Raw genomic sequence first — 25,455 nt, forward strand, 5'->3', positions numbered from 1 at the left:
ACAGCTCAACTATGCCAACAAAATTTGCAATATAATGTTCCAAATATGGTTTATTGAGGTTACTAAACTCATGGTAAACACTGAACACCCAGTTATTAAAAACTGTGACAAAATCATATCAAAATCAACTGATGTCCTCTCAACGGAAACAGAAACACATCCTGCATGAAGTTCCCTATAAAATAAAACACATAAGTTGTTTGTACCTTTTGGAATAAATGCCCAAGGGGGAGCACGGTGGCTTAGTGGTTAGCACTGTTGCCTCCGGGGTTGGAGGTTCAACACCCATCTCCGCCCTGTGTGCACGGAGTTTGCATGTTCTCCCTGTGCTTTGGGGGTTTCCTCCAGGTACTCTGGTTTCCTCCCCCAGTCCAAAGACATGCACTGTAGGCTGATCGGCATTTCCAAATTTCCAAATCTGTAGTGAGTGAATGGGTGTGTGAGTGTGTGCGCAGTTATGCCTGCGATGTGTTGCCACCCCGTCCAGCGTGTCTCTGCCTTGTGCCCCGAGTCCCCTGGGATAGGCTCCGGGTTACCCCATGACCCTGTGTAAGATAAGCAGTATGGAAAATGGATGGGTTAAATGCCCTAAAGCTGTTGTTCATTTATTTTGTTAGTGCCCATTTCTATGCCATTATTTTTCCAATGAAAATATTAATTAAAATAGCATTTTTGTTTGTTGAAACATGTTATTTGGCCTAAAAAAATAAAACACATGCACACATAAATACATATTATAAATCTCATAGTAATCATGGCTACATTTCATGTCCATAAATGTAATTTCTCACATAAGATACCATGTTTTATTTTATGTATTTACTTATTTATTTATTAATTTTAATGAGATGACACATTAGACTGACACAGTTTGGCCCTCCGTAAAAGAAAAAAGCAATTAAAACTATAAATTATAAAGAGCTGTAATTTATTTAAAATGTTATTATTAAACTGTATTCACTGTCTAGCATAAGGATATGCAAGATTGTCTGTACTTTATGAGATAAAACACGCAAACTAATAAAAACAACAACAATAATAATTATAATACATAATTTGCCAAAGCTTTCATCTGTGAGAAGTGATGCCTTATTATCCTGCTCTGTGCTGTAGAAAATTCTTACATGCAAATGATGCACAGCGTTACAGCATTTTTGTACACAATCTTAGCTAACACTACAAATTCAGGTTAAGTCTAGAATTAGCTTAACTTGAAAGCCCTCTTCAACATGGCGGTGCGGCTGACGCGTCAAATCTATGGTGGCATCTGATTGGACTACGGTTACATATAGACCCGCCCATGTTCCGTCCTCTTGAACCTAACTCTGACCAATAAAAAGCAGGAGATTGAACCACATCCCCAGCACACTCACCTTCCAAAACATAAGCGACAATGAAAGCACGAGTGACAGAAGCGTGAGCAGGGCACAGCCTGGAGGAAGGATTTAAATAGGTTTCTTTGAAAAAGAGAACTGAGATTTAGATGTTTAAGTGAGTTTCCGGAGTGTTGTAATGCGTCGCGGTGTTATTCGGTGTTAGGATTTGCTTATATTAGCTAGCTAACGGTTAACAGGCTTTAGCATGGACTATCCTGATATCAAATAACGGTAAAGTCGTTATAATATGAAGTGTATACTATTTATAACAGTTTTGCATTGAGACTGCATTACTAGGATGTATTAGATCGTGTAGTAGATAGTGTATAGTAGTAGATAGTGGCCTCACCGGAAGTGATGCTTCACTCACAGTTGGAAGTTTTTTATTAATTCGTTTTTTTTTTAATGTTTTATTTATTTTTTTATTTTTTATCGTGGAGGGTGTGTTTAGTAAAATGTGGCACGACGTCGAATTTCCCTCCGTGTCATTTATATTTTTCACTCTTTTCATCATTATTGTTTTCTATCTGCTGAGACACTATCGACTACGTAAACACTTGTTTGTAAACATCCCCCCGGGTCCAAAACCACTTCCGGTTGTAGGGAACTTCGGCAGCTTGTTCGTGCCGCCGTTTATTCTGAAGCTGTTCGCGCGGAAAGCTGAAGAGTATGAAGAGAAGAGAGCAAGCCCACTTTCCCCGCAGGTGGGTTTGATGGAGTTGTCGAAGGTTTACGGTAACATGTACAGCCTGTTTGTGGGCAGTCAGCTGGTGGTGGTGCTGAACGGGTACGAGGTGATCAGAGACGCGCTGTCCAACCACGCCGAGGTTTTCTCTGACAGACCTGACATCCCTCTGATCACCATTCTGACCAAGCGGAAAGGTGAGAGCTGCTCATGCATCATTCATTCTGCCATCAAGAGTCAACTCAGCATTGCTTACACTCATTTAAAGGGGAGCAAATGATAAAGGATGCACCAGTCTTATCTTAAAGATCTAACACAATGCCGCTGTCTGTATCAGTTGTTGTACTTCTTCTACTTTCGGCTAGGGGTCCGGTTAGGGCTCGTCACATTGGATCACTGGTCCGCATAGTAGATTCGACGAAGTTTTTGCACATAGGGTCTTGACGCAACCCTCCCCAGTTTTTACTCGACCGGTACTGAGAGTGCACTGTTGTGTGCGGTTCCCTGGGCGAAAATCAAACCCATGCCATGATGGTGAGAGCGCTGTGGCCTAACCCCTAGTTCTCCAGGGACCTGTCACTATTTGTGGCAGCCCAGAAGTAGAAATGTCAGCTCTGTCTGCATAGTGTGTGAATCTGTCTGGATCTGACAGTTCCTCAACCTCAGCTACATCACTCAAGTTTAAAACTGTTCTCGATTAGAGATGTGCACGAGACACAGCGCTGACACACAGTTATTAGATTTTGTTTGTACCTGGCGTTGTATATTTAGTCCCAAAATACACTATATGGCCAAAAGTTTGTGGACTTCTGACCATCACACTCATATGTTGTTCTTCCCCAAACGGTTGCAAGTTGGAAGCTCACAGTTGTCTAGAAAGTCACTGTGTGCTGTAGCATTACATTTTCCCTTCAGGTGATCTAAGGGGTCCAAACCTGTTCCAGCATGACAATGCATCTGTGCACAAAGCGAGCTCCATGAAGACATGGTTTGCCAAAGTTGTGTAGAAGAACTCAAGTGTCCTGCACAGAACCCTGACCTCAACCCCACTGAACACCTTTGGCATGAAGTGGCACACCGACTGCACTCCACACCCATTATCAGTGCCTGAGCTCACTAATGCTGTTGTGGCTCAATGAGCACAAATCCCCACAGTCACGCTCCAAAATCTAGTGGAAAGCCTTCCCAGAAGAGTGGAGCTTATTATAACAGCAAAAGGGGACTAAATCTGGAATGGATTGTTCAACAAGCACATGAGTGTTATGTTCAAGTGTCCACAGACTTTTGGCCATATAGTGTATAAACACACTAGTTGCCTAATTTAAACTACCACGACCCTGATCAGGCAGTTACTAAGGATGCTGTAAATGTATCACACGGCACCACACTTTCATATCTGACCACTCGCTAATGCAATAAAAAATTAAAAATACTGTATAATCCCTACAATCAATACTCAATACTGATCCAATACTGAAATACTCATGATTGTGTGCAAGCTTCTGTTACCAAGGTATGTAGAACATCACAGGCATTATTGTGGCTTATGGTAAGACAGGGAATCTCAGGTTTTGGGTTTCTTCCAGGTTCTCTGCTTTCCTCCCACCTCACCAGATCATGCTGATAGGTGGAGTGGCTACTCTGACTTGCTCCTACATGTGAATGTACGTGTGCATGGTACCCTGCAATGGACTGGCGTCCCTTCCAAGCTGTATTCCCACCTCGTGCCCAGTGCTCCCGGGATTGGCTCTGGACCTAGGGTCCCTGACCAGGATAAAGCGTTTACTGAAGATGAATGAATGAATGAATGAGAATTCTAAAGTAGCTCCAAATTGAGTACATATCCTAGACTAATGAAATGTTGGTTGAGTCCATTTCTATCAGGATAGAAATGTTTCATTATAGGATAAAGATGTTCGGTTTTTGTCTTACCTAAGAATATTATCCATATATAATAACAGAGCAGGGTGTACTGAAGCTAAACCTGCAGGAATGGGATGGGCATCTTAGAGCTTCAGGTAGTATAGGTTATAAAACAATATTTCAAAGCAGTATCTAGCAAGTTAACGCTTCTGATCTACAGGCATTGTATTTGCTCCTTACGGTCCAATCTGGAGAAAACAGCGCAAGTTCTGCCACATGACTCTTCGAAACTTCGGCCTGGGCAAACTGAGTCTGGAGCCCTGCATCCACGAGGGATTCGCCGTGGTCAAGGCTGAGCTGCTGAAGCGAAACCAGGAGGCAGGAGGACAGGGGGTGGACCTGATGCCTTTGATCAGCAGTGCTGTGTCCAATGTGATCTCCTCGATCAGCCTGGGCCAGCGCTTCCACCACCAGGACGAGGAGTTCCGCACGCAGCTGAACCTCATGGCCCACGGTCTGGAGATCAGCATGAACAGCGCCGCCGTGCTCATCAACATCTTCCCCTGGCTCTACTACGTCCCCTGCGGCGTCTTCAAGCAGCTCCGCCGAGTGGAGAGGGACATCACGGCATTCCTGAAGAAGATTATAGCCAGGCACAGGGCCACGCTGGACCCCGAGAACCCCAGGGATTTCATCGATATGTATCTGGTGGAGATGCTGACTCAGCAAAAACCAGGTGGATCAGAGGAGGACGGATTCTCCGAGGATTATCTGTTCTACATAATAGGGGACCTGTTTATTGCAGGGACGGATACGACTACTAATAGCATCCTGTGGATGGTACTGTACATGTGTTTACATCCTGATGTCCAAGGTAAACACACCTTTAAATGCAAACTTTCTCTAATATAAATTTAGTGATAAAATATTGTATGATTTCACTTACATTTAGAATTTATTTACTACATTTTCTTATATTTCTTATATTTTGTCTGAGTCTGTGAAAAACACTATATTAAGTAACAGTTTTTAGTATTATTATTACCTTATACTATGGGTGTGGAAACACTCGCTTCTGATTGGCTGGAAGTTTTTTTTTTTTTTATGTCTGGACACTTCGACATAGATTGGGTTAAACATCACAGGTCTAAATAAATACTTTTGATAATGCATCACAATGTCGTTCTGTTACCATGACAACAAGCCTTACTGATGATTTGGGTTTAGCTATATTTGTGCAACACCATCACGTTTCCCATTATAATGCTGAATGAAAAATAAAAAAAAAAAAAATAAAAATAATGCAGAAAGGACTTATTTTAGGCTATAGTGCATGTCAGTGTTTTAATTAAGAGTGACAAGATCATAGTGAGAATGGCTTCTGCGCTGTTACCATAGCAACAATTGTATAACAGTAGCTTTTTGAGATGTCAGTGGTTAGCTAAGGTTAGCCAAATTTAATTGACACTGAGTTTGCTATTTTCAGCGAGTACAGTTAGCAAAACGTGTACATTTTTAATTGCTTCATATAGCCATGGTAGAAGTGAGATAAATAAACTAAAAAAAGATTGAGACTGGTGGAAGAAACACCACTCTTCTCCATGTTCTCAATTATTTTCAGGTATTGCAACACTTCTTTTGGTGTTATCTCACAGTAGTGTAATGATAAATTATTGTTTTCTTTGTATATATCATAATAAAGTCAGGCAAGGGCAAACTTTTTCACAGCACATGTAGAAAGAAATGCACTAAAATGCATTGGGTTACATGAAATGTAAAATTGGTTTACATGAAATGTCCTTGCTTTGATGGCTCAGAGAATGTTCAGCGAGAGATCGATGCAGTAGTGGGACGTGGAAGGCTGCCGTCGCTGACTGACAAGGGCACGCTGCCCTACACCGAGGCCACCATCATGGAGGTGCAGAGAATGGCTGTGGTGGTGCCTCTGGCTATTCCTCACATGGCTTCCAAGACTACAGGTTAGGAAGTAAAACCAAATGACTTGTATCTATAGCTGAAACAAAATCCCGAGTTCTGTAAATCAGTCCTCACATGTGATCCTCGCGTGATCTAAAAAAGCAGACTGTGGTAACAATGGATGTGTGAAGAGAGAACAGAAACTGACAATTCTTTTACTTAAAATATTTTATTCCCCAGAATTCCGAGGGTACACTATTCCTAAGGGGACAGTCATCCTTCCCAACCTCTGGTCGGTCCACAGAGATCCCACTGTGTGGGAGAATCCAGATGACTTCAATCCTTCACGGTTTCTGGATGAACAAGGCCAGCTCCTCAGGAAGGAATATTTTATTCCATTTGGAATAGGTATGGTTTATGATTTTATTTTACTTGGAAGATGCCAAATGCTGATTACTGTCAGCTAAAGCCATGGTGAGGGATGTCAGAAGAGCTTTGTGGTACATGCCAAATACAAAAAGAGCATTCCCTTTTATTTTCCACATTTCTTAATTCCCCTTTAAAAATAATGAGGGTTTGTAACTGGCAATGGATTGATGGATGGATGGATGGATGGATTGATCCCTGAGGGGAAATTTGGGAATTTACTAACTAGGTGAAGAAAAGCAACAAAAACAGCCAAATACTATTTCTGTAGGTATTTTGTCACCTGTGTAAAGTGAAATGTTATCCTCATGTCTGCAGGTCGGAGAGTGTGCATGGGAGAACAGCTGGCAAAGATGGAGCTCTTCCTGATGTTCACCAGCCTGATGCAGGCTTTCACATTCCGCCTCCCTGAGGGACATCAGCCTCTGTCCATGCATGGACGCTTCGGCCTCACGCTGGCTCCCTGTCGCTTCAGTGTGTGTGTGACGCCACGCAAACCTGAAACACACACAACATCAGAAAATCACGGAGACACGGAGTAATGATAACGTTTTCTTTCCTAGCTACAATGGCCTTAATGCTTTTTAGGGCATTCATTCAAAAGAAGGTGAAGAGCTACAGTAGTGGAGCTGCTCCTAAAAATTCCAGCTGATTTTGATAAAGTGAGACTGTGAAACTGGTTTGAACCTCGGTTGTAAAACCAGCGGTTTGTACCAAATCATTTCACAGAATCAGTATACTGTTATACTAAAATTGTCCATAGTTTCTCTATTAATTTTTAATTTCACTTTCAATTTTTGCACTTTATTAATTTGAAAATGTGTTCCTGATCATTTCAGAATCATAGTCTTAATATCATAATATCTTAATATCAAAATCATTTCACTAAATTGTGTCAGATTAGTTCACAGAATCAGTATACTGTTATACTAAAATTGTGCATAGTTTCTCTATTAATTTCTAATTTCATTTTTCAGCTTTTGCACTTTACTAATTTGAAAGTGTGTTCCTGATCATTTCAGAATCATAGTCTTAATATCATAATACTAAAACAGTTCATTTACATTTCATACTTTTACATTTTGTTTTCCAGCTTTAGCACTTTCCTGTGGTCTGTGACCAGAATACTGTATTTTAGTAATTTTACTGAGTAAAACTAATTTCTATAAAATGAAAGAGGTGACAATGACATGGCAATACAACATAATTAATCATTTTGATTTCCCTCACTGAACAATCCATCAAATTGTAACCAAATTAACTGCAGTTTTATAAATATAATCTGATCACCTCTGTGAACTGCTGTGAGATCATTTTGAGGTGCAAGTGGCCTTAACAGCATTCAGAATTAATTTATAGATCTCAGATTTGTATAGAATGCAAGTGAAATTAAAATACACAGGCACTAATGTGTTGTAGATGCCGATCAATGCATAAATACTACAGTATTTAAACATTTCTAAAAGCTTCCTGATACGGTTTATCAACATATAATTTGTTATACATGAAACAAATGTAATTATGATTTGAATATAAGAATATGCAGCTAATCTCTTAATAACTGATGTTTTTGAAGTTACGGTTTTTAATTTTATATATATATATATATATATATATATATATATATATATATATATATATATTATATATATATATATATATATATATATATATATATAATGTCTCTTTAGGGGATCATATGTGACTGTTAATAAAAAAAGGCATTTTCTGTTCTTTCGTGTTTCACACCTTTATTTGGCCACTGAAATAAATGGATAAAAAAAATAAATCTGTGTATTGAAGTATGTACATATGAAATATCAGTGAAGTGTTGCAATTTATTACCACTAGACAAACATAAAAAAATCTGATTTACCTGTCATATTGATGGACATTTATTTGATTAAAGGTGCAATAGTTTAAGATAATAATAATAATAATAATAATTATTATTATTATTGTTGTTGTTGTTATTATTATTATTATTATTATTATTATTATTATTTCTCACTAGTACAAATAACCTGGGTATGCAAAAAATAATTGTTAAAAAAATTGTTTAAGCAACTGCATAGATAGATAGATAGATAGATAGATAGATAGATAGACTTTATCTGCTATAAATCTGATTTTACATGATAAATTATATTTAAAAATATAGCTTGTCATATTAAGCTTTATTGTTTTAATTTAACAATAACTAGTTGCAAGTGATACAACAAAAATATCATATGATGATACTTGAAGACATTTCTACAGGTCATGATATGTCTCAGGATATACAGTATCAGTTAGGAAGAAACTGACAGCTACACAGTAGTACTGCATTTTAAAAATAGAACTGTAAAACTGTTTGATTATAACTTTATTTAATGTCTACAAAAAATAAACAAGTAAGTAAATAAATAAATGATTTGGCACTGAAAAGGGAAAATAGGAGATAATATTTTAAACATTATATTTTAAAAATTATCCAATCAGCTGCTTCCATTTTATTTTGTAATATTAAAGAGAAAAATCATTAAAACGTTATAAATAAAATGATATCATTATATTTCAGGAAAGTGTATCGTGACACAATTTATCACGATATCAATAACATCATTATATCGTCCAGCCCTAATAATAACCTCCACAGTGTAGATGTGAATAGTATAAAAAATAGTTCAAGGTTAATGCTCAGATATTTGTTATTCTTAAATAATCTTGAAATAATTTTGGACTAGAATTCTACAATTTCACAAATTCCTATACACTATTTTCCACAGTGCTGGATACTAATTTTAGTATCATTGGTGGTTATTATTGGCGTCCTGAATTGCATACTAATGTACTAAACAGTACGCATGAACAGAAGTCCCTCACAGATTTATGGCACTCTCGTTAGTAGGGTAGTGTAGTAGTCACGTGGGTTGGGAATGTGTGTGAAAGGTCATGGAGGAGACGTGACCACGTGACCAGGCTGACTTTTCCCCCGGTTTAGAGGCGAGTCGCTGTCATACAGTCATGGCGTTCTTCACTCACCACATCACCCGAGCTCTGAGCTCTTCTACCGTCCGAAACGCCGCCATTAAACATGTTACTGTTATCGGAGGAGGATTAATGGGCTCGGGAATCGCGCAGGTAGGCTAAACAGCGAACAAGCTAAATGCTAACTAGGAAGGAGCCGAGCTAATATCTAGCTAATATCTGACTAGCGTTGCAGCAGGTCACCTGTGTTCTGTAAGTGCATGCAAGTTTCATCTGCAGTGTAATTCCGTCTAAATCTCATGACAGCACGTTTCAGGCAGGTTAATACCCTCTTCTGCACTGGACTACAACCAGCCAGGGAAAGGGTGACGCATATTTATTAAAGTTTAAAGACTGAATTCTAAATGGCTCCGTATTGTAGAAGTAGTGCACTAGGTAGGGTGTAGAAGCCCATAGAGTGTGTAGTGAGTAAGGAGGTGTTTGGGATCCAGCCATCAAGCTCCTGTGTTAAATATGATTTGGGAAACAAATAGTAAAATTTTATTTTAAAGAGTTATTTGTCGATGAACTACTTTGCAGTATTATTATTATTATTATTATTTTTATTGATGTTGTTGTTGTAGTAATAATAATGTAAGAAATGTAATAATGTAAGAAAATAATAATAATAATTTATTATTATTATTATTATTATTTAACATTTTGCCTCATATACAAGTTACAGAAGGAAAGGAACAATGATGACAGAAGTACAACCCATAACCAAATGAATCCTTAAACATGCATAACTACATTTATACAAGGAAAAATAACAATTCTGCGTTTTTAATAAATGCCTTTCTTGTTATATACCAATATAAAGGTGCTTAGTTTATAGTGATATAATGCGTATAATGATATAACTGATAGTGATATAATGCGTATAATGATATAACTGCTCTTACATCATTCGTGGGTATATATTGTGTATAATTTTAATTCTTTGGCTTTATTAGGGATGCAAACTGTGTAGGGAAAAAGCTATGCATTTTACAATTAATGATGAACACATTTCAAAAGATTTTTCTTCTGGGGAAGATTATTTAGATTTAGACTCTCTTAACAGCAATTTCCCTGATAGTATTCACTTAGCGTGCTATAAATGTGCATATTCATGCACATCTTTTAAAACTGTCCCTTTGTATAAACATGTATTTCGGCCATTTTTCAAATCATATTGAATAATTTATTGCTGTTTTAAAATTGTACATTCATGTATACTTTAACTAAATATCAGAAAGATTGATTAATTGATTAATTATCTGTCTTGTCCTGCTTGTTGTCTTCCTGCAGGTTGCGGCGGCGACAGGACATTCAGTAGTGCTGGTGGACACGTCCGAGGACATCCTGAAGAAATCCACCAAGGGTATTGAGGGCAGCCTGAAGAGAGTTGTGAAGAAGAAGTTTGCAGACAAACCCGAGGTCAGGTTTCAATCTGCGTCATCATTATCAGCTGAAGTCTTCTGTGTGTGGACAGAAATCTCCCTGAAGCATTGAACTGCACAGACAAATCAGGCTAGTATGTGTCTTCTCTCCACAGGCCGGAGAGGAGTTTGTCCAGAAGGTGTTGAAGAACATTTCCACGAGCACAGACGCTGCGTCAGTGGTGCAGAGCACTGATTTGGTGGTGGAGGCCATCGTGGAGAACCTCAAAGTGAAACAGAGTCTCTTCTCTACTCTGGATAAAGTGGCACCAGAGTGAGAGCTTCAGTCCTTTATAACACTTTCTTATAATTTATTCAAATCCAGATACCCGAGCTTACCCTTCTCTGATCAGCAGTTACGTTGGTATTTTCAAGTTACTGTTTTGGATAATGAAACATTGATGTGTGCTCGTGTTCCTCAGACACACCATCTTTGCCAGCAACACATCCTCTCTTCCTATTGCGGATATCGCCGTCTCTACAGCTCGCTTAGACCGGTTTGGGGGGCTCCATTTCTTCAACCCTGTCCCTATGATGAAGCTTGTGGAGGTATATTCATTTAATTATTATGTTTATATACATTATATACACTGAGTTGACATTTTATTTGGTTATAACTGATTGGCTGTCTTATCAGACACGTCTTAGCTTATACAGACGAGTGACAAATTAAAGGTGGTCTGGTTCACTTCATCCGAACCGCAGCATAGTTAACATCAGAGCACACTCTGCCTCGCATGCTGAATCACATGACTGCTTCAGCTTAAACAAGAAGAAAGCCTTTATTTGTCACATATACATTACAGCACAGTGAAATTCTTTACTTCGCGTACCCCAGCTTGTTAGGATGCTGGGGTCAGAGCGTAGGGTCAGCCATGATACAGCACCTCTGCAGTATAGATGATTAAGGACTTTGCTTAGGAGCTGAACAGTGGCCATGTTGGAGCTTGAATGGGAGACATATTACTTCCTGTTTGTAGTTTAATGATGCTGGGAAATGGTTATGATGGTTACTGATATATAAAACCACACTTTTATAGCACTAGAGCACTGTACTAAGTTCATCTTTGTGGTGAGAGTGCAGTGAAAAAGGCACGTCTCATGTCTACCTGCATGCAACATTAGCTACCTGTTTTGCAGGCATTCCTGCATGATGACACATGCTGCATCCTAAAAGCATATTTCTTTGCCGCTGCAGTGTTGGTACCACAGGAATATAATTTAAAAAAAAAAAAAAAAAAAAAAAAACAGCAAACAGATTATCCTACCATTTTGCAAAACTGACTTGACCTGGTTTTACACGGTGCAATTCCAGCGGCCTTTTACGATTATTACAATTATTGTCACACTGTACAAGATGATCCCAATTTAATCTTTGCACAGTTCTGTGACAGACTACTCGATAACGTGTTCTTCATGTCAGATTATATGATGAAGTTAATTACAATGTTCTGCCACACTGGGTGCCTGAAATAGTTTCATGGTGTCATTAATAGTAAATAAACTCGATGAACAGAGTGTTTGTGTACCTGGAAGCTGTAATTCATCCTCTGTTTCTTTCCATGTCAAGTCCCTTTTTTGTCCTTTCATGATATATTGTAAGTGAAAATCGTACAGTATAAAATCGGCTTTAGACAAAACAGCAGTAATCCCATTTTTTTCTAGAATTTCTCACATCACAGACAACACCAAAGGACTAATTCCAGTTATTAGTAAACAGATATTAACAGGACTGCCTACAGCTTATGTGTTTGTCCAGTGTAGTTGGACTTGACAGATCAGCAGTAACTTTTTTCCTGCACTGTATTGTGTCTCGTACACAAAGCAGTCCAGAGTGGTAAGCTTGGACTGAAAATTTCAGGAATGTCTGCATAATGCTAAGATGTATGGACTTTCTGTTCTTGGGAGAGAACAACAAATTTGAAACCTTGAACACTGTTTACATACAACATTGAACGCGTAATTTCAAAGAAATGAGGTTTCATACAATATGGGCCATACTGATTAATTTGCAATTGATTAATTTTTCTTTCATTAAGTATGTTAGGTCTCGCTGATTGTCTAGAACAGACAGTACGTTAGATTAGAAGTGAAACTCTGCCGGAGTAGGACACATGTTAAAGAACTTTACTGTTGTGAAATGTGTGCCAGAAATGATGTAGTTCTCTGAATACGTTTTGTGCTTTTAGGTCGTCCAGGCTCCAGGAACAAGCCAAGAAACATTTAACGCACTCCTCGATTTCAGCAAAGCATTAGGAAAGCATCCAGTGTCATGCAAAGTAAGTTTGGAAACTACATTTATGATGCAATTTAAAGCTGATGTGGTTTAATAAGATGGATATATTGTGATTTATTACTGGGGTGAGAGAAAGAAAAACACAGTTCTGAAGAAAATTTATTTATTTCAAATAAATCTTACATGCCAATACAGAAATATGTATATCGATTCAGTGAAACTCGCTCTTTTGCTTTTACTTGCTAGGTTTAAATCAGAAATGCTGTATTGTAAATATTGCTAGCGGTGAGTGAATCTTTCCACCTTTAATGCAGTGTTGTTCTTGTGTAAGGACACTCCAGGCTTTATTGTCAACCGGCTGCTCGTGCCTTACCTAATGGAGGCTGTGCGACTACATGAACGAGGTACACTTGCTTCCCACGCTCCAGTTTACACTTACACCTGTGTATATTAGTTAAGAAATGGTTGTGTTCATTTCTCTGTCCCTTCAGGTCACGGTTCCAAAGAGGACATCGACGTAGCCATGAAGCTCGGAGCCGGTTATCCCATGGGTCCTTTTGAGCTTTTGGACTACGTGGGATTGGACACGTCCAAATTTATCATTGACGGTAAACATTCACGTATTTGAGTTGTCATTTTATTCTTTAACATAATTGTATTATTATTTCTTAATTCATTTTGAATGCGTTGTTATAGGTTGGTATCAGATGGAGCCGGAAAACCCATTGTTTTCTCCAAGTCCGCTTCTCAACAAGCTAGTGTCCGAGGGCAAGCTGGGCAAGAAAACCGGAGAGGGTTTCTACAAGTACAAATAAGCCGAAGTGGGATGAACCTGGACTCTTCCTGGTCAGAAAACAAAAATCATTAACGCATGCAGAATGTCCAGAGAGTTGGAATCGGACTAACAGATCATTAAACAGCAATTGTGCAACAGTTTTAAAAAAAGAAAGAAAAGAAATAGAACAAACACTAGTGCCTTGCTGTAATGACATGTTCAGAACAGATTATTATAATTTCTGATCTTGTCAGCTTTGTATGTCAGTGCTAAAATTAAAAAAGTAATTTTTTTAAAGAGTGAAGTCTTCAAATGTGCTGTACTGACTGGTTTGAAAATGTAAAAATGTCACTTTTTAAGTAATTATAGATGGCGGCTTGTGTATCTTTTATACATTACACATCCATTTAAATCAGCAAGCATGCAGAAACACGCCAGCTATGCAAAGACTTGTGTCATGTGGAAGAAATAAAATGCCAGTGAGCTCAATAAGTGTCCTGCAAGACCAAAGATCCTCTGCAGATGATGGAGAACATGCTGTGTGTCTGTAGCCTGTCGCTTCTCTTTGCACATTACATGGTTACTGATAGTTGTCTCTGCTATACAAGCAAACTCTTCAAAATACAGTGGTTGTTTTCTATGTATGAGGTCAATGACCTAAAACATACTAATCTGGCCTTGATTAAATAATAATCACCCAAAATGCTCCTGAAATAAGCAGTGCTAGGCAGATAATGACCAGGGGCCTGCAAGTTGTTACATTCTGCTTAGTTTAAAATGGTCTTAGACTTCTTGAGGCTCCTTGGATGGTCTTACAAGCATCTAGTAAGCTGTCCAAGAAATAACACATGGAATTATGCAGTGACTAAAAAAAGTGTAGAACTTTTTAGAAATAAAAATTTCAACTATATTTCTGAAGAAGTTTTCTACACTCTTGACATCTTCTCAACCAGCTTCATGAGGCTTTTTTAAAAACTTCCCAACTAGGCAGAGCTCCTCACTGCTTCTCCTAAATTCTAACTCTCTACTCGTTTGATGACACTATTTATTTTTAAATAAAAAAAAACTACTTTTTTAAAAAATATGTTTAGATACAAAAATAAACTTATACAATGGCACTTAATGTAATGTCACTTTTTTTAACATTTGCATTAAAAACAAAATTCTACTTTAAACCTTTATCTAAATGTCTTTAAGACATTAAAAAATACACTATATGGCCAAAAGTGTGTGGATACCTGACCATCATATTCATATGTGCTTCATATTTAGTCTCCACTTTGCTGTTATTATAAGCGCCATTCTTCTGGGAAGGCTTTCCACTAGATTTTGGAGCGTGGCTGTGGGGATTTGTGATCATTCAGCCACAAGAGCATTAGCGAGGTTAGGCACTGATGTTGGGTGAAGAGGTCTGGGGTGCAGTCAGTGTTCAAGTCATCCCAAAGCTGTTCAGTGGGGTTGAGGTCAGGGCTCTGTGCAGGACACTCGAGTTCTTCACCTCCAACCTTGTCAGTGTCTTCATGGAGCTCACTTTGTGCACAGGAGCATTGTCATGCTGGAACAGGTTTGGGACTCTTAGTTCTAGTGAAGGGAAATCGTAAAGCTACGGCATACAAAGGCATTCTATACAGCTGTGTGCTTCCAGCTTTGTGGTAATAGTTCGGGGAAATGCTACATATAGGTGTGATGGTCAGGTGTCCACAAACTTTTGGCCATATAGTGTATATTTATTCTGCCAGCCACAAGCTAATGTGAAATGCAGCTATTACACCTAACACTGCATTTTATTTTGTGCAGTTTAGTCTCCATCATCGTAAGATATAGAGGAGTACTGAGCTAATGTCTCCAGTAGATGGCAGCATGACATTGTCTTTAAAAGATGCCTCACATGGCCACTACCAGTCATTTCTATTATATTTACCCCCCATCAAATCCTTAACACCTGCAGTGTGTTAGATATGGTGTAATGGTCAGGACACTGCTGAGTGTGAGATGTCAAAAATATCATTAATCGATCAGTTATCACAATAATCATATCCTCTCAAAGATACTCTTTTACACTTGGACATTTCTTGTGTCTTGGCCTGCTAAGTTTTAACCACATGCATTTACACTCGTGTTTCGAGTCAGGCAGACTGAAATCCTGTTAATATGCAACTTAGTTCATTCATCAACTTCCAGTTCCAGTGATGAATGTTTTGAGGGCTGTGGAGATGGCTTGGGGATCACATATGGGGAGCTGTACTGTAATGGCTTGGGACTGAGATTGCTGTGGTGGCTTTGGGGCTGCGGTTGCCACGAGCACCTTCGTACTCAGGACTCCATCAGTGGACAGTGGATAGATTTTAACCAACCGGACTTCTTGCAAAAACTGTGATGAATTTACTGGTTGCACAATTGCACTCTTTGTCCATATAGTACACAATAATAGAAGGGATTTATTTATAATTGCACTATCCGTTGCGCCCAGATGAGGATGGGTTCCCTTTTGAGCCTGGTTCCTCTCAAGGTTTCTTCCTCATATTGTCATTAGGGATAAATTCACTTTTTACAATACATTTTTTTGAATCCATTTATTTCTGTAAAGCTGCTTTGTGACAATGTCCATTGTTAAAAGCGCTATACAAATAAAATAAATTTGAATTGAATTGAATTGAATGAATCATTTGCGAAAGAGTCAACTCTTTGAGCCAACTCTTTTAAGTGAACATTCATCAGTATTTTTTTTTTTTTTTTTTAATATTTATGATTCACTATACTCAGTGCATTAAATGACTCCTGGCAGCATCTCAGTCATTTGAAACAGCATAACAATGCTGAGCCAAAAGAGCCAAAAGATCCCCTTGTCTAAATTCAGTCATCTTGAACAGTGCAGTTCTGACAGGATGTCAGTTTATAGTAGTCATTATCCTACATTTGAAGTCTCTCTACCCATCTGCAACATTTCATTCAAGCTTAAATAAAATGGCTGCATGACAGTCCTGATTAGCAAATTCCTTTTTTTTTAGTTTTCCATTTATGAAACGCATCCAGAAGGCTTTTGTGCCAAGTCTGATCCCATTGACGGATTTATTTCACTTCCATGAAAGGTCATCTGTCTTGGAAAGTCTGCAGCAATTAAAGCTTATTCATTTAAATAATAATAACGAACAAACATGGTACAGTTTTAGACAGAAAAATAATCCTAATCATATAAATGTGGCCCGAGGCTAATGTGAAACACTGCACCCGTAGGAGAAATAGATCATTTAATATACAAACACAGAGGTGCCAACACTGCTAACAAGAAAATCCAAGCAGGCAGAGAGAAAGAAAACAGAATTTTACCACAAGATGTGCACCAAGCAACAGTATGAAAACAGCGAGACAAGAAATCTGGTGTGAAATCTTCTTAATAAAAAGCAGCTTCTTTTTTTCCAAAGAGACCACAGTTCCACACATTTGACTTCTGTTGGTTCACAAGACCAAGGTTCGTAATTTCACATGTCAGAGTTCACTTAGATAAAGTCAGTGTGAAACAAAAGGAACTGCTTCCAGAAACAAACGCACATCTTTCCATCTTTCACATCCCACGTCCTTCCCCCTTCAGTGAACTGGTTTTCTCCTGGGTAAATTTTATTAGTGTTTGGTCTGAATACTGAATTTAGCTGGAGTTTACTGTCTCCCATATCACCATAACAAGGGGTCAAAATCATAACTGCTTTAATTATAAATAAACCTTAAGTAAAAACTTTAGATGTTTGCACATCTGCAAATAGGATATTCGCATTAGGAGTGTTCCTCCGTTTCCCACTGACAGAGCTGGAGATACGGATTCATGACTACAAACACAAGATGGAGCTACACTACAAATCACTGATTTTATTTCCTCCTTGCAGAATTTTTGCAATTAACATGTATGGATTAATCCAAGATTGTGGTGCCATTTAGCCTTTGTAAAAAAAAAAAAAATTAACATTGAATCTACGAAAACATGTATGAAAGCATGTAATTAAATGAGTAATAAGGTTGAAAGCAACAGGGTTTTAATAAAGAATTAGCAAATACACAAAATGTGGATAACTAGCAACCTTACTTAGCATGATGACTATATGGACTTGCTTATTGTTTACTTAAAATACTTTTAATAATTTACATTCAGGCTATATTTGGGTAACAGGGTCAAAATTTGGGAAAAGCATCCAAATTTTCCAAAGTGAACTCATCAGTCAATATCACAATATCACTGAATATAAAGAAAAACAAAGAGAAAGCATATTTTTCTTCATCTCATGATCTTCAGGGAATTTGGGTTGTACTTTCAAAGTACTTTCACCATGTCACTCAGTGTCATATCACTGAAAATAAAGAAACAAGAATGAAAGAGTATTTTCTTCTTCCCATGACCTTCAGGAAATTCAGATGATACAACATCCTGTTGAACATGTGTTCAGGTAACAGGGCTGCATGAGTGAGTAATTTTAAATGTAAACTTTTTCATCATCTATAATGATGACTTGTGGAAAAGCATGTTTTAAGCATGAGAGTTTATTTAGATTCATACATTCATGCTAAAGAAATACTTAGATTTTGGAATTTAAAAAAAATGGCTAAATGATTAATGCAATATTTTTGTTAAACCCCTTGAATTAAAGCAGAAAGTCTACATTTCAATCATATCTTGATTGCTTCATTTCAAATCTATTGTGATGGTGTACAGAGGCAAAATTACAAAAATTGTGCCACTGTCCAAATACTTATGGACCTGACTGTATGTTGTTGTTAAGGACACTTTGCCAGGGTTTAAAATGTCTTTTACCTTTACTTTACACACTTCAGTATAAATGTAATATCAGTGGGACACAAATAACACCCCAATCAAGGAATTACTCAAATACTAGCCTATTTTAGTCAGCAGTAATGAAACATAAGCCATAGCATTACAACTAAACTTCATTCTACTAGACTACTTACAATAATAAGACTTCAGTACTATCATAAAGTAAAATAAAATGATAATTCTCATGAAACATGATTTAAGGTTAGGGTATTATGTAGAGCGAACATATTTCCTTTTTAGTAATTGTGTACTTACAGTATGACAACCACCAGTTAATTTTCTGAAATTCTCCAATCAGCACTTCATAATGCACCTTTGCAGTTCTTCGTTTCCTTTAAAAGATGGCATTCTCCATATTCAAGACAGAAAATATGAATTTTCTAGTGGCCTGAGCAGTGTGTAGGTGTGAGAATCATGAATATACTAAAGAGAAAGGGTCAGTCAAAGATGCTGATTTATTTTTTTGTCTTTTTTTTTTAAAAATAAAAAGGCATGTAGAAACACAGTTCAAATGTGACCACTTGGAAGCAAAGTGCTAAACCAAGATGACAGTGATTCAAAATGACAATGAATTTAAAAAAAAAAAAAAAAGAAAAAAAAAAAAAAGAAAATGTATCCAATAATACTAAAAAATAGAATGTAAAATCAAATGTTACAGAGATGCTTGCATGTAATAAACATGGCAAAAAGACCACACTATTATCTAGCAGATAGAGAGGAAACAGAGGAACATCGCAATAAAAGAGACCGGCAAGTGCTGGGGTAAATATATATCTGCTTCATTTGTCTGTTTAGAACAATAAAATATAGGCCTCTGAGTACCCACTCGAACACGCATGTCCTAACATTGCCTGCAAAAATACCAAGAAAAGAGACATATCCAGACATTTTTCATTAAAAAGTACACATACTGAGCATTATTTTACATCTGAGCACTGGGAGGTCATCATTAGTTACAGTTCTCAAATGAAAGGTCGTTTTTGCAAGAAAAACAGAACAGCTTTCCTGTCGCAAAGCTTATTCTCGTATATATATATATACCAGTATATATATAAAAAATAAAGATAAAAACAAAATGACTTAAAATATACACCGAGAGATGAAATGAATATTTTAAAATACAAAAAAAAAAAAGCATTCAAAATTGAACTTGAACCCATAAAAGTCAAAACTTTGATCCTTTTTTGTTTTTTTTATTTTGCACCCACTGGTGGAAATATGAAAAAGTCTTGAGAGAATGTTTGCAAGTCGAGAATAAATGATCCGTCTGACATCTGAAGAGAACGCTCCTGAAAACCGGGCCCTGAAATGCTACATCATTGGGTGAAAAGTGAGATGGTGCTGGGGATGAACTGTACATACAGAAAACAGGGGTGCCAAATAACTTAAATAACTTAGGGACAGGTGTGGAAAGGTGTGTGATTGATTTCTTGCCTCTCTGCACGTGTGTGTGGTGATTTGTGCGTTTGGATGAAGACATTATCAGTGCAATAACTTGGACTTTGGGCACAACAAGCTAAAACGAACGTAAACCCCAAACGAACTTTGTGTGTGTGTGTGTGTGTCTGTGTACTCATATCTGTGAAGGGCTAAGTGTGTATCTCTGTGTGTATGTAGAGTAGCAGGTCTAGGCGAGAAGCGATTGTCTGTGGTTTCAGTTCAGTGTCTCTACAGCAGAGGAGCGCACTCGAGAGCTGGAGCCCTCCAAGAGGTCAGCGGGGGGAGTCAAGAGGTCGCTGAAGGGGTCAGAAGTCATCTAACAGGCTTCCATCTCCAAAAGGGCCCCCGCAGCTGCTGGCTTCGCTTTGCATGAGGAGAAAGCAGTTCGTTTTCCTCCTGTTCGACACACAAAAACATGTACTGGATGAGTTTGTTGCAATTGTAGCAAATGCCAGACAGACACAATCTTTTAAAAAAAGTCAGCATTTCTTTTACAGTATACATTACATGCCTTTGAAATTGATAAATCTGTGAATCAAATGAGATTGCAACTTAGTCACCTATGGTTATGGTTATGGTTTTGGTTTTGCCCCAAGATTATGCAAACTTTTGCGTCTTTAAATCGTTTAATTTATATACACCGCACAGCAACACTTTAATACTTTAAGACTGACAATGTGAAGCATGAACAAATCAAACTCGCCATGGTTGATCGATTATGACCTTCAATAAATCAGTAGAGAGACTTCCAGTGATGCCTTATTTATACATAATGTTCCCAATGGTGATGTACACGTCAAATCAGAGGACTACAGAAGTTTTTTTTTTTTTTTTTCAGGTTAATTAACTATAGTTTTCAGCCAATTCAATACTGCTTCAAGTGAGAAAGAGCATTCAGCGCTCCTATTGATGTCCTCCAACCTTGAAAAGTATCAGAAAAATCATTCGTCACTCTGAAAATCATCTGGGAGTAGAGTGTTAACCCGATCGGACTCCCACGCGTCGTAAAGAATTCAATGGTACAGACTCCATTGCACATATCGACAGGCTTTTTGGACTTATTTGAGAAGTGCATCAAATGGAATTCCTGATCAAAGGAAGATAATAGAGGAGCAGCTCTCCCATGAGCTGAGGTAAGAGTTCCAGATACAAGTCCGCTGTTCAAAAGTGTCTTACTCACACACACACTCACAATTTCTTTACTGTTTTACCATGTGTGGATGATGGGCAGGTTCTTTTCCCAGAGAGAGAGAGAGAGAGAGAGAGAGAGAGAGAGAGAGAGAGGGGGGGGGGGGGGGGGGGGGGGGGGGTTGTGCAGAGGAGGGCGGCAGAGACCAAAGCTTCCTGGTGCTTCTATTTACCTCCTCCGTCCCCTCTTTTCATCCCTGCACCTCAAAGCTCCCGAGCGGCCCATGCCCCCTTCCTGGAGCACACTTTCCTTCCAGGCCACACATGAAAAGGTCTGGCTGCCCTTCCTGCCCAGGGCAGAGGGAGCGAGGGAGGGAATGAGGGAGACTGAGACGGCTTCGCACTGCTCACCTCAATACAAGTGCTAGGATTCACAAGCTTTAGTGCTGCAGAATACCCAGTACCAAGTCGCAGGAAATGAAATGCTCCTCTGTTTTCGAGAGCCAGCCACCTCTCACTCTCACTCACTCTCTCTCATCTGCTCTCTCTTTTCTTGGCGGTGAGGAAAGGCAAGGCAAAGCGAGGCAGGCTTTGAAGTGTGGGAGGTTAAGATAACTGGCACGGCCTTGGGTCCCTCAATCGGCCCGTTCACCTCCCGGGCCAAATCAAAGAGCCTGCAGCTGGAGCCGACACACCTCCCTCTCTGCTCCTCTCTCCCACACTGGCGGTTTGGGTTTCTCTCTCTCTCTCTCTCTCTCTCTCTCAAAAAAAAAAAAAAAAAAAAAGACGACTGAAAATAAGCTGACCAAAAGAATCCCACATGCAGCGTGCAAGTTTTTTGGAAAGAGAAGATCTGGAGAAGTTAAACGGCCACAGCAGAGAGTGGCGTACCTGCTAGAGCCTGCAGGCACTACTTACATACTCGCGCACAAAAAAACAAAACAAAACAAAAAAAAACCAAAAAGCTGAAACGACGAGAGGAAATAAAACAGATCAAAGTGTGTATGACATCACAGTCCTACTCTGGCAGGCAGGCAGGCAAGCAGAAGCAGCTTGAATAAAGTACTACGGACTGAGTGTATGAGAGTGTGTGCGTGAGCATAATCTGGGTTGTGTTAAGTCCAGCCAACTGGAAAGCCCCCCTTCTCTCTCTTTCCCTCCCTCTTCCTGTGTCTCTCCTTCTCTCCTGACACTGTGCCAGTGGCCTGGCCTTGCAATGCTCGGCTAGGCGTTTGGTTTGGCAATGCCCTGCAAAGCAGCGAGTCCATAAAATCAAACGGCCGCTACGAGTGGGCCAGCGCTCGGGGGAAGCCGCTAAACACTGGGGCCCAGTAATAAAATGGCACCTGGAAGAAAACGAGATTTTGAACAAAGTACTTTGTTCTGTCAGCAGATCATCTGGCACAGAGACAGTAACATTAAAAGGAAAAGCCCCAGCACAATTACGCCTTCATAACTCCAGTGCAACCACCAAAACTAGAAAAGTGTAAGTGCATGTGTATACATGTGTGAGGCGGGGGTCTCCCTCTTACACATTTGCAGTGAGGATTCAGGTGTAACAGAGCCCAAAATGGAAAGGAATAAGAAGCATGTGAATGAAGGTAGAGCCTGCATGCAGTGTGGCAGGAAGACGACTGCTTCCCCAAACCTCAAGCATGTGCTGGTGGGGGAGGATGGAGGTCAGCAGGAATAAGGATGGGTGTGGGGGGATGGAGGATCTGCCCACATCTGAGGTTGTGGTGGCTGGGGGCCCTGGGGCCGACGTGGCCCTGCGCTGCCAGAACTGAGGGCCAGAGCGGCACTATCAAAGAGCGGCACAATGACTGCTCGCCTCCACCGGCGGCAGGCTTCAAAGAGCCGCTCATGGGGGGAGGAAAAGTGGGGAGAGGTGGGAGGTTCCGCCTGCATTCACAATAGGAGCCAGATTTAGAGAAACTCCATCACTGGTCTGTGTGCACGTGCGTGTGTGTGTGCACGCGCGAGAGAGAGTTAAAATGAGAGCAAGAGGAAATGGAGAAGACATCACAACACACAGGGATGTCTCGACCCCTCTGATGTGCCGATAGCAGACTCAGCGTCTGAAGCAAAGTCTTTGGCCTCCACCTCTGTTTACGGTACAGCTGTTGCTGTTGAGTCATGCACTTACACAGGACCAAACATCAGAGTGAATCGTTATTGGATTGGATTTGAGAAATCTGATGTGTTTTATACGCATGTTATTGACTGGCAATATTGCTCATTGCATGCAGTCTTGAAATCATTAAGCCAATTTTAAACATGCGGTGTTTATTTTTAAGTGTTTGTACATGCTACAAAGCTCTACAATTTGTATTTTTGGGGAAACCCTTGAAGAATATACATAGAACCCTTCAACTGAGTTGATCCACAAAACCCTTAACCCCCTTTTTTCGGAAGGGAGACTTATAACAATATTGTAGTTTCAATGACAAGGGTCACCTAGCTCTTTAAATGATTCTACAGTTTGTCTCTATGGGGGAACCATTAAAGGTTCCATATAGAACCTGACAATACATGGTTTCCTTTTCAACTAGAACATAACTACTCAAATCATCCCTTTTTTTTTTATTAAAGAAACCCCAAAATATACTTGGTTTGAGCAGAGGGTTATGATGAAGGTGTGTTAATGTTTTAACTGCAGGTGCAATTTGTTTGCAAGGAGTAGAGGGCCCCAAAAATTACAAATGACTTCTTTAAGTTTATTAGCTACAATAATATAACGGAAAACTGTGTTCTCACAGCAGCACATTTTTAACTGTAAATATCCTACAAGTATCATGCATTATCCAATACCTCATATCATGATATCATATTGGAAAAAATGTGATAGATGCATCCCTAGCAGCAACATGGGCAGTATAAGAACTGGGAACAGTACCACTGACTTCTCACACAGAGCTCACACTTTTAGTTAGTGGTTGTGGTGAAAATTTGGGTGCAGAAAGCAGTCTCTCAATCACGACTACCTGAGCAACTTCCTTCAAAGCAGATTTCACCTCCACTTGCACATTTCAATACATCTTGGAAAACTTCCCATTCGGTTATACTGGAGCTTGAAAATGGCACAGTCTGAAGAGTCTGGCCAGAGCACAGACCCTGCAGTGTGGAAGACAGGACAGGGTTTGGAAAGACAAAGAGCTACAGCTGAATTCTGTACAGCTGAGAGAGAGAGAGAGAGAGAGAGAGAGAGAGAGAGAGAGAGAGAGAGACACAAAGATATATGAGACAGAGGGACAGACAAGAGACAGACACACACAGTGGGAGAGAAAGACATAGGCAGAGAGACAGACACAGAGACAGAGACAGAGAGAAACACACAGTGAGATAGAGAGAAAGATGGGCGAGTTCACTGCTTCATAGAGTGTGAAAAGAAAAAAGAGAGAACATAGTCTCTATCATTTTAGTGCATGAGGGATTTTCATTTTCCTCCATTCTCCCTCACTCTCTCCCTCTTTCTCATCAAAGGCTGACAGCTGACTCCTGCCCTCACATCAGAGGGCAGTGAGAGAGAGAGGCTGAGGCTCTCACAGAAACAGCTCTTCTTTTCATTCCTCAGAGCCGGCCCTGTACTCCACAGCACCCCTACCTCTGTAACTTTCCCACACTTCCCCCAGACATGCTCTGACCGACACACACACACACACACACACACACACACACACAGAGCTTTGAAATCCCTCAACAGCCGCGCCCAGATTCAGGGCAAACCTTACCCAGCAGCCTGCCAGCAGCAACAACAAACTCTGGAGCTATGCTTTTTCTTGCAGCTCCTTAAAGGATCTCTCTCTGTGTAATGATTCTGGTACTGCAACCAAGACCTAGGATCAGATTCCAAGTGGCTACCAAAAAAAAAAAAAAAAAAAAAGCAGTTTACTCAGGTGCATTATGGGGACTCACACTAATGCCTTAAGCACAGTCCCAGTAAACCGCTCATTAATGTCACAGCACTGCTGAATTCTGCTGATTGGTCAGTATGTGCTGACTAATTTTCTATAACAGCAGCTCTGGCAAATCACAGGTTTATGTTAAAGTGCTCATTTTAATACATTATTGCTTCTATAGTAACAGCTAATTCACAGGGACTTGTATGGCGGACCCTTGTAATGTAATGTACGTAATCCATGCCCATAAATGGATTTAAAAATGTGTTGGTAGATAAAGAAATATGTGTAATGGTTGAAATGGTGGCAATTATTTCACATTTGTGGAAAGACTCTCTAGTGTTAGCAATTTTTAACAGTCATTAATTTTTCCACCATGAGAAAAGGCTTTGTAGTTTCTTGGTATTTGCATTTTTTGTCTTACTAACTTCAAGAGAGAGAAAAAAAAGAGGTTGGTG

The 25,455-nt window shown here is 39.3% G+C and overlaps 3 protein-coding genes and 1 long non-coding RNA gene across 8 annotated transcripts in view; 2 read left to right on the forward strand and 2 right to left on the reverse strand.

Annotated features, from left to right (window-relative positions):
* Window positions 1-32: 32 nt before the first annotated feature.
* On the reverse strand, window positions 33-1,255 carry LOC117596848 (uncharacterized). Its single transcript, XR_004577839.2, has 2 exons — window positions 1,125-1,255; window positions 33-545 (listed from the first exon to the last, which is right to left on the reverse strand). It is a non-coding gene; the product is annotated as an uncharacterized LOC117596848 (long non-coding RNA).
* Window positions 1,256-1,388: 133 nt separating this feature from the next.
* Window positions 1,389-7,870, forward strand: LOC113544242 (cytochrome P450 2U1). Its single transcript, XM_026942935.3, has 5 exons — window positions 1,389-2,258; window positions 4,145-4,798; window positions 5,742-5,903; window positions 6,082-6,249; window positions 6,586-7,870. Exons 1-5 carry the CDS (start codon window positions 1,832-1,834, stop codon window positions 6,807-6,809), a joined length of 1,635 nt encoding a protein of 544 aa, XP_026798736.3. The 5' UTR covers window positions 1,389-1,831; the 3' UTR covers window positions 6,810-7,870.
* A 1,349-nt stretch (window positions 7,871-9,219) lies between these two features.
* On the forward strand, window positions 9,220-14,010 carry hadh (hydroxyacyl-CoA dehydrogenase). The gene is made up of 8 exons (XM_026945753.3): window positions 9,220-9,390; window positions 10,570-10,698; window positions 10,817-10,974; window positions 11,123-11,249; window positions 12,890-12,979; window positions 13,268-13,340; window positions 13,428-13,544; window positions 13,633-14,010. The coding sequence occupies exons 1-8, from the start codon at window positions 9,274-9,276 to the stop codon at window positions 13,749-13,751; spliced, it is 930 nt and encodes a 309-aa protein (XP_026801554.3). The 5' UTR covers window positions 9,220-9,273; the 3' UTR covers window positions 13,752-14,010.
* Window positions 14,011-18,966: 4,956 nt separating this feature from the next.
* The window catches only part of lef1 (lymphoid enhancer-binding factor 1), a 43,527-nt gene continuing 37,038 nt past the window's right edge, over window positions 18,967-25,455 (reverse strand). For all 5 annotated transcript variants that reach the window (XR_004577909.2, XR_004577908.2, XM_026933042.3 and 2 more), the window contains one exon: window positions 18,967-20,366. Coding sequence is in view for 1 of the 5 variants with exons in the window: in XM_026933042.3 (XP_026788843.1) it covers window positions 20,287-20,366 (80 nt within the window). In the remaining 4 variants the exon portion in view is untranslated. The remainder of the gene's footprint in view (window positions 20,367-25,455) is intronic.

This window comes from Pangasianodon hypophthalmus, chromosome 3 (assembly GCF_027358585.1).
Source record: "Pangasianodon hypophthalmus isolate fPanHyp1 chromosome 3, fPanHyp1.pri, whole genome shotgun sequence".
NCBI lineage: Eukaryota > Metazoa > Chordata > Actinopteri > Siluriformes > Pangasiidae > Pangasianodon > Pangasianodon hypophthalmus.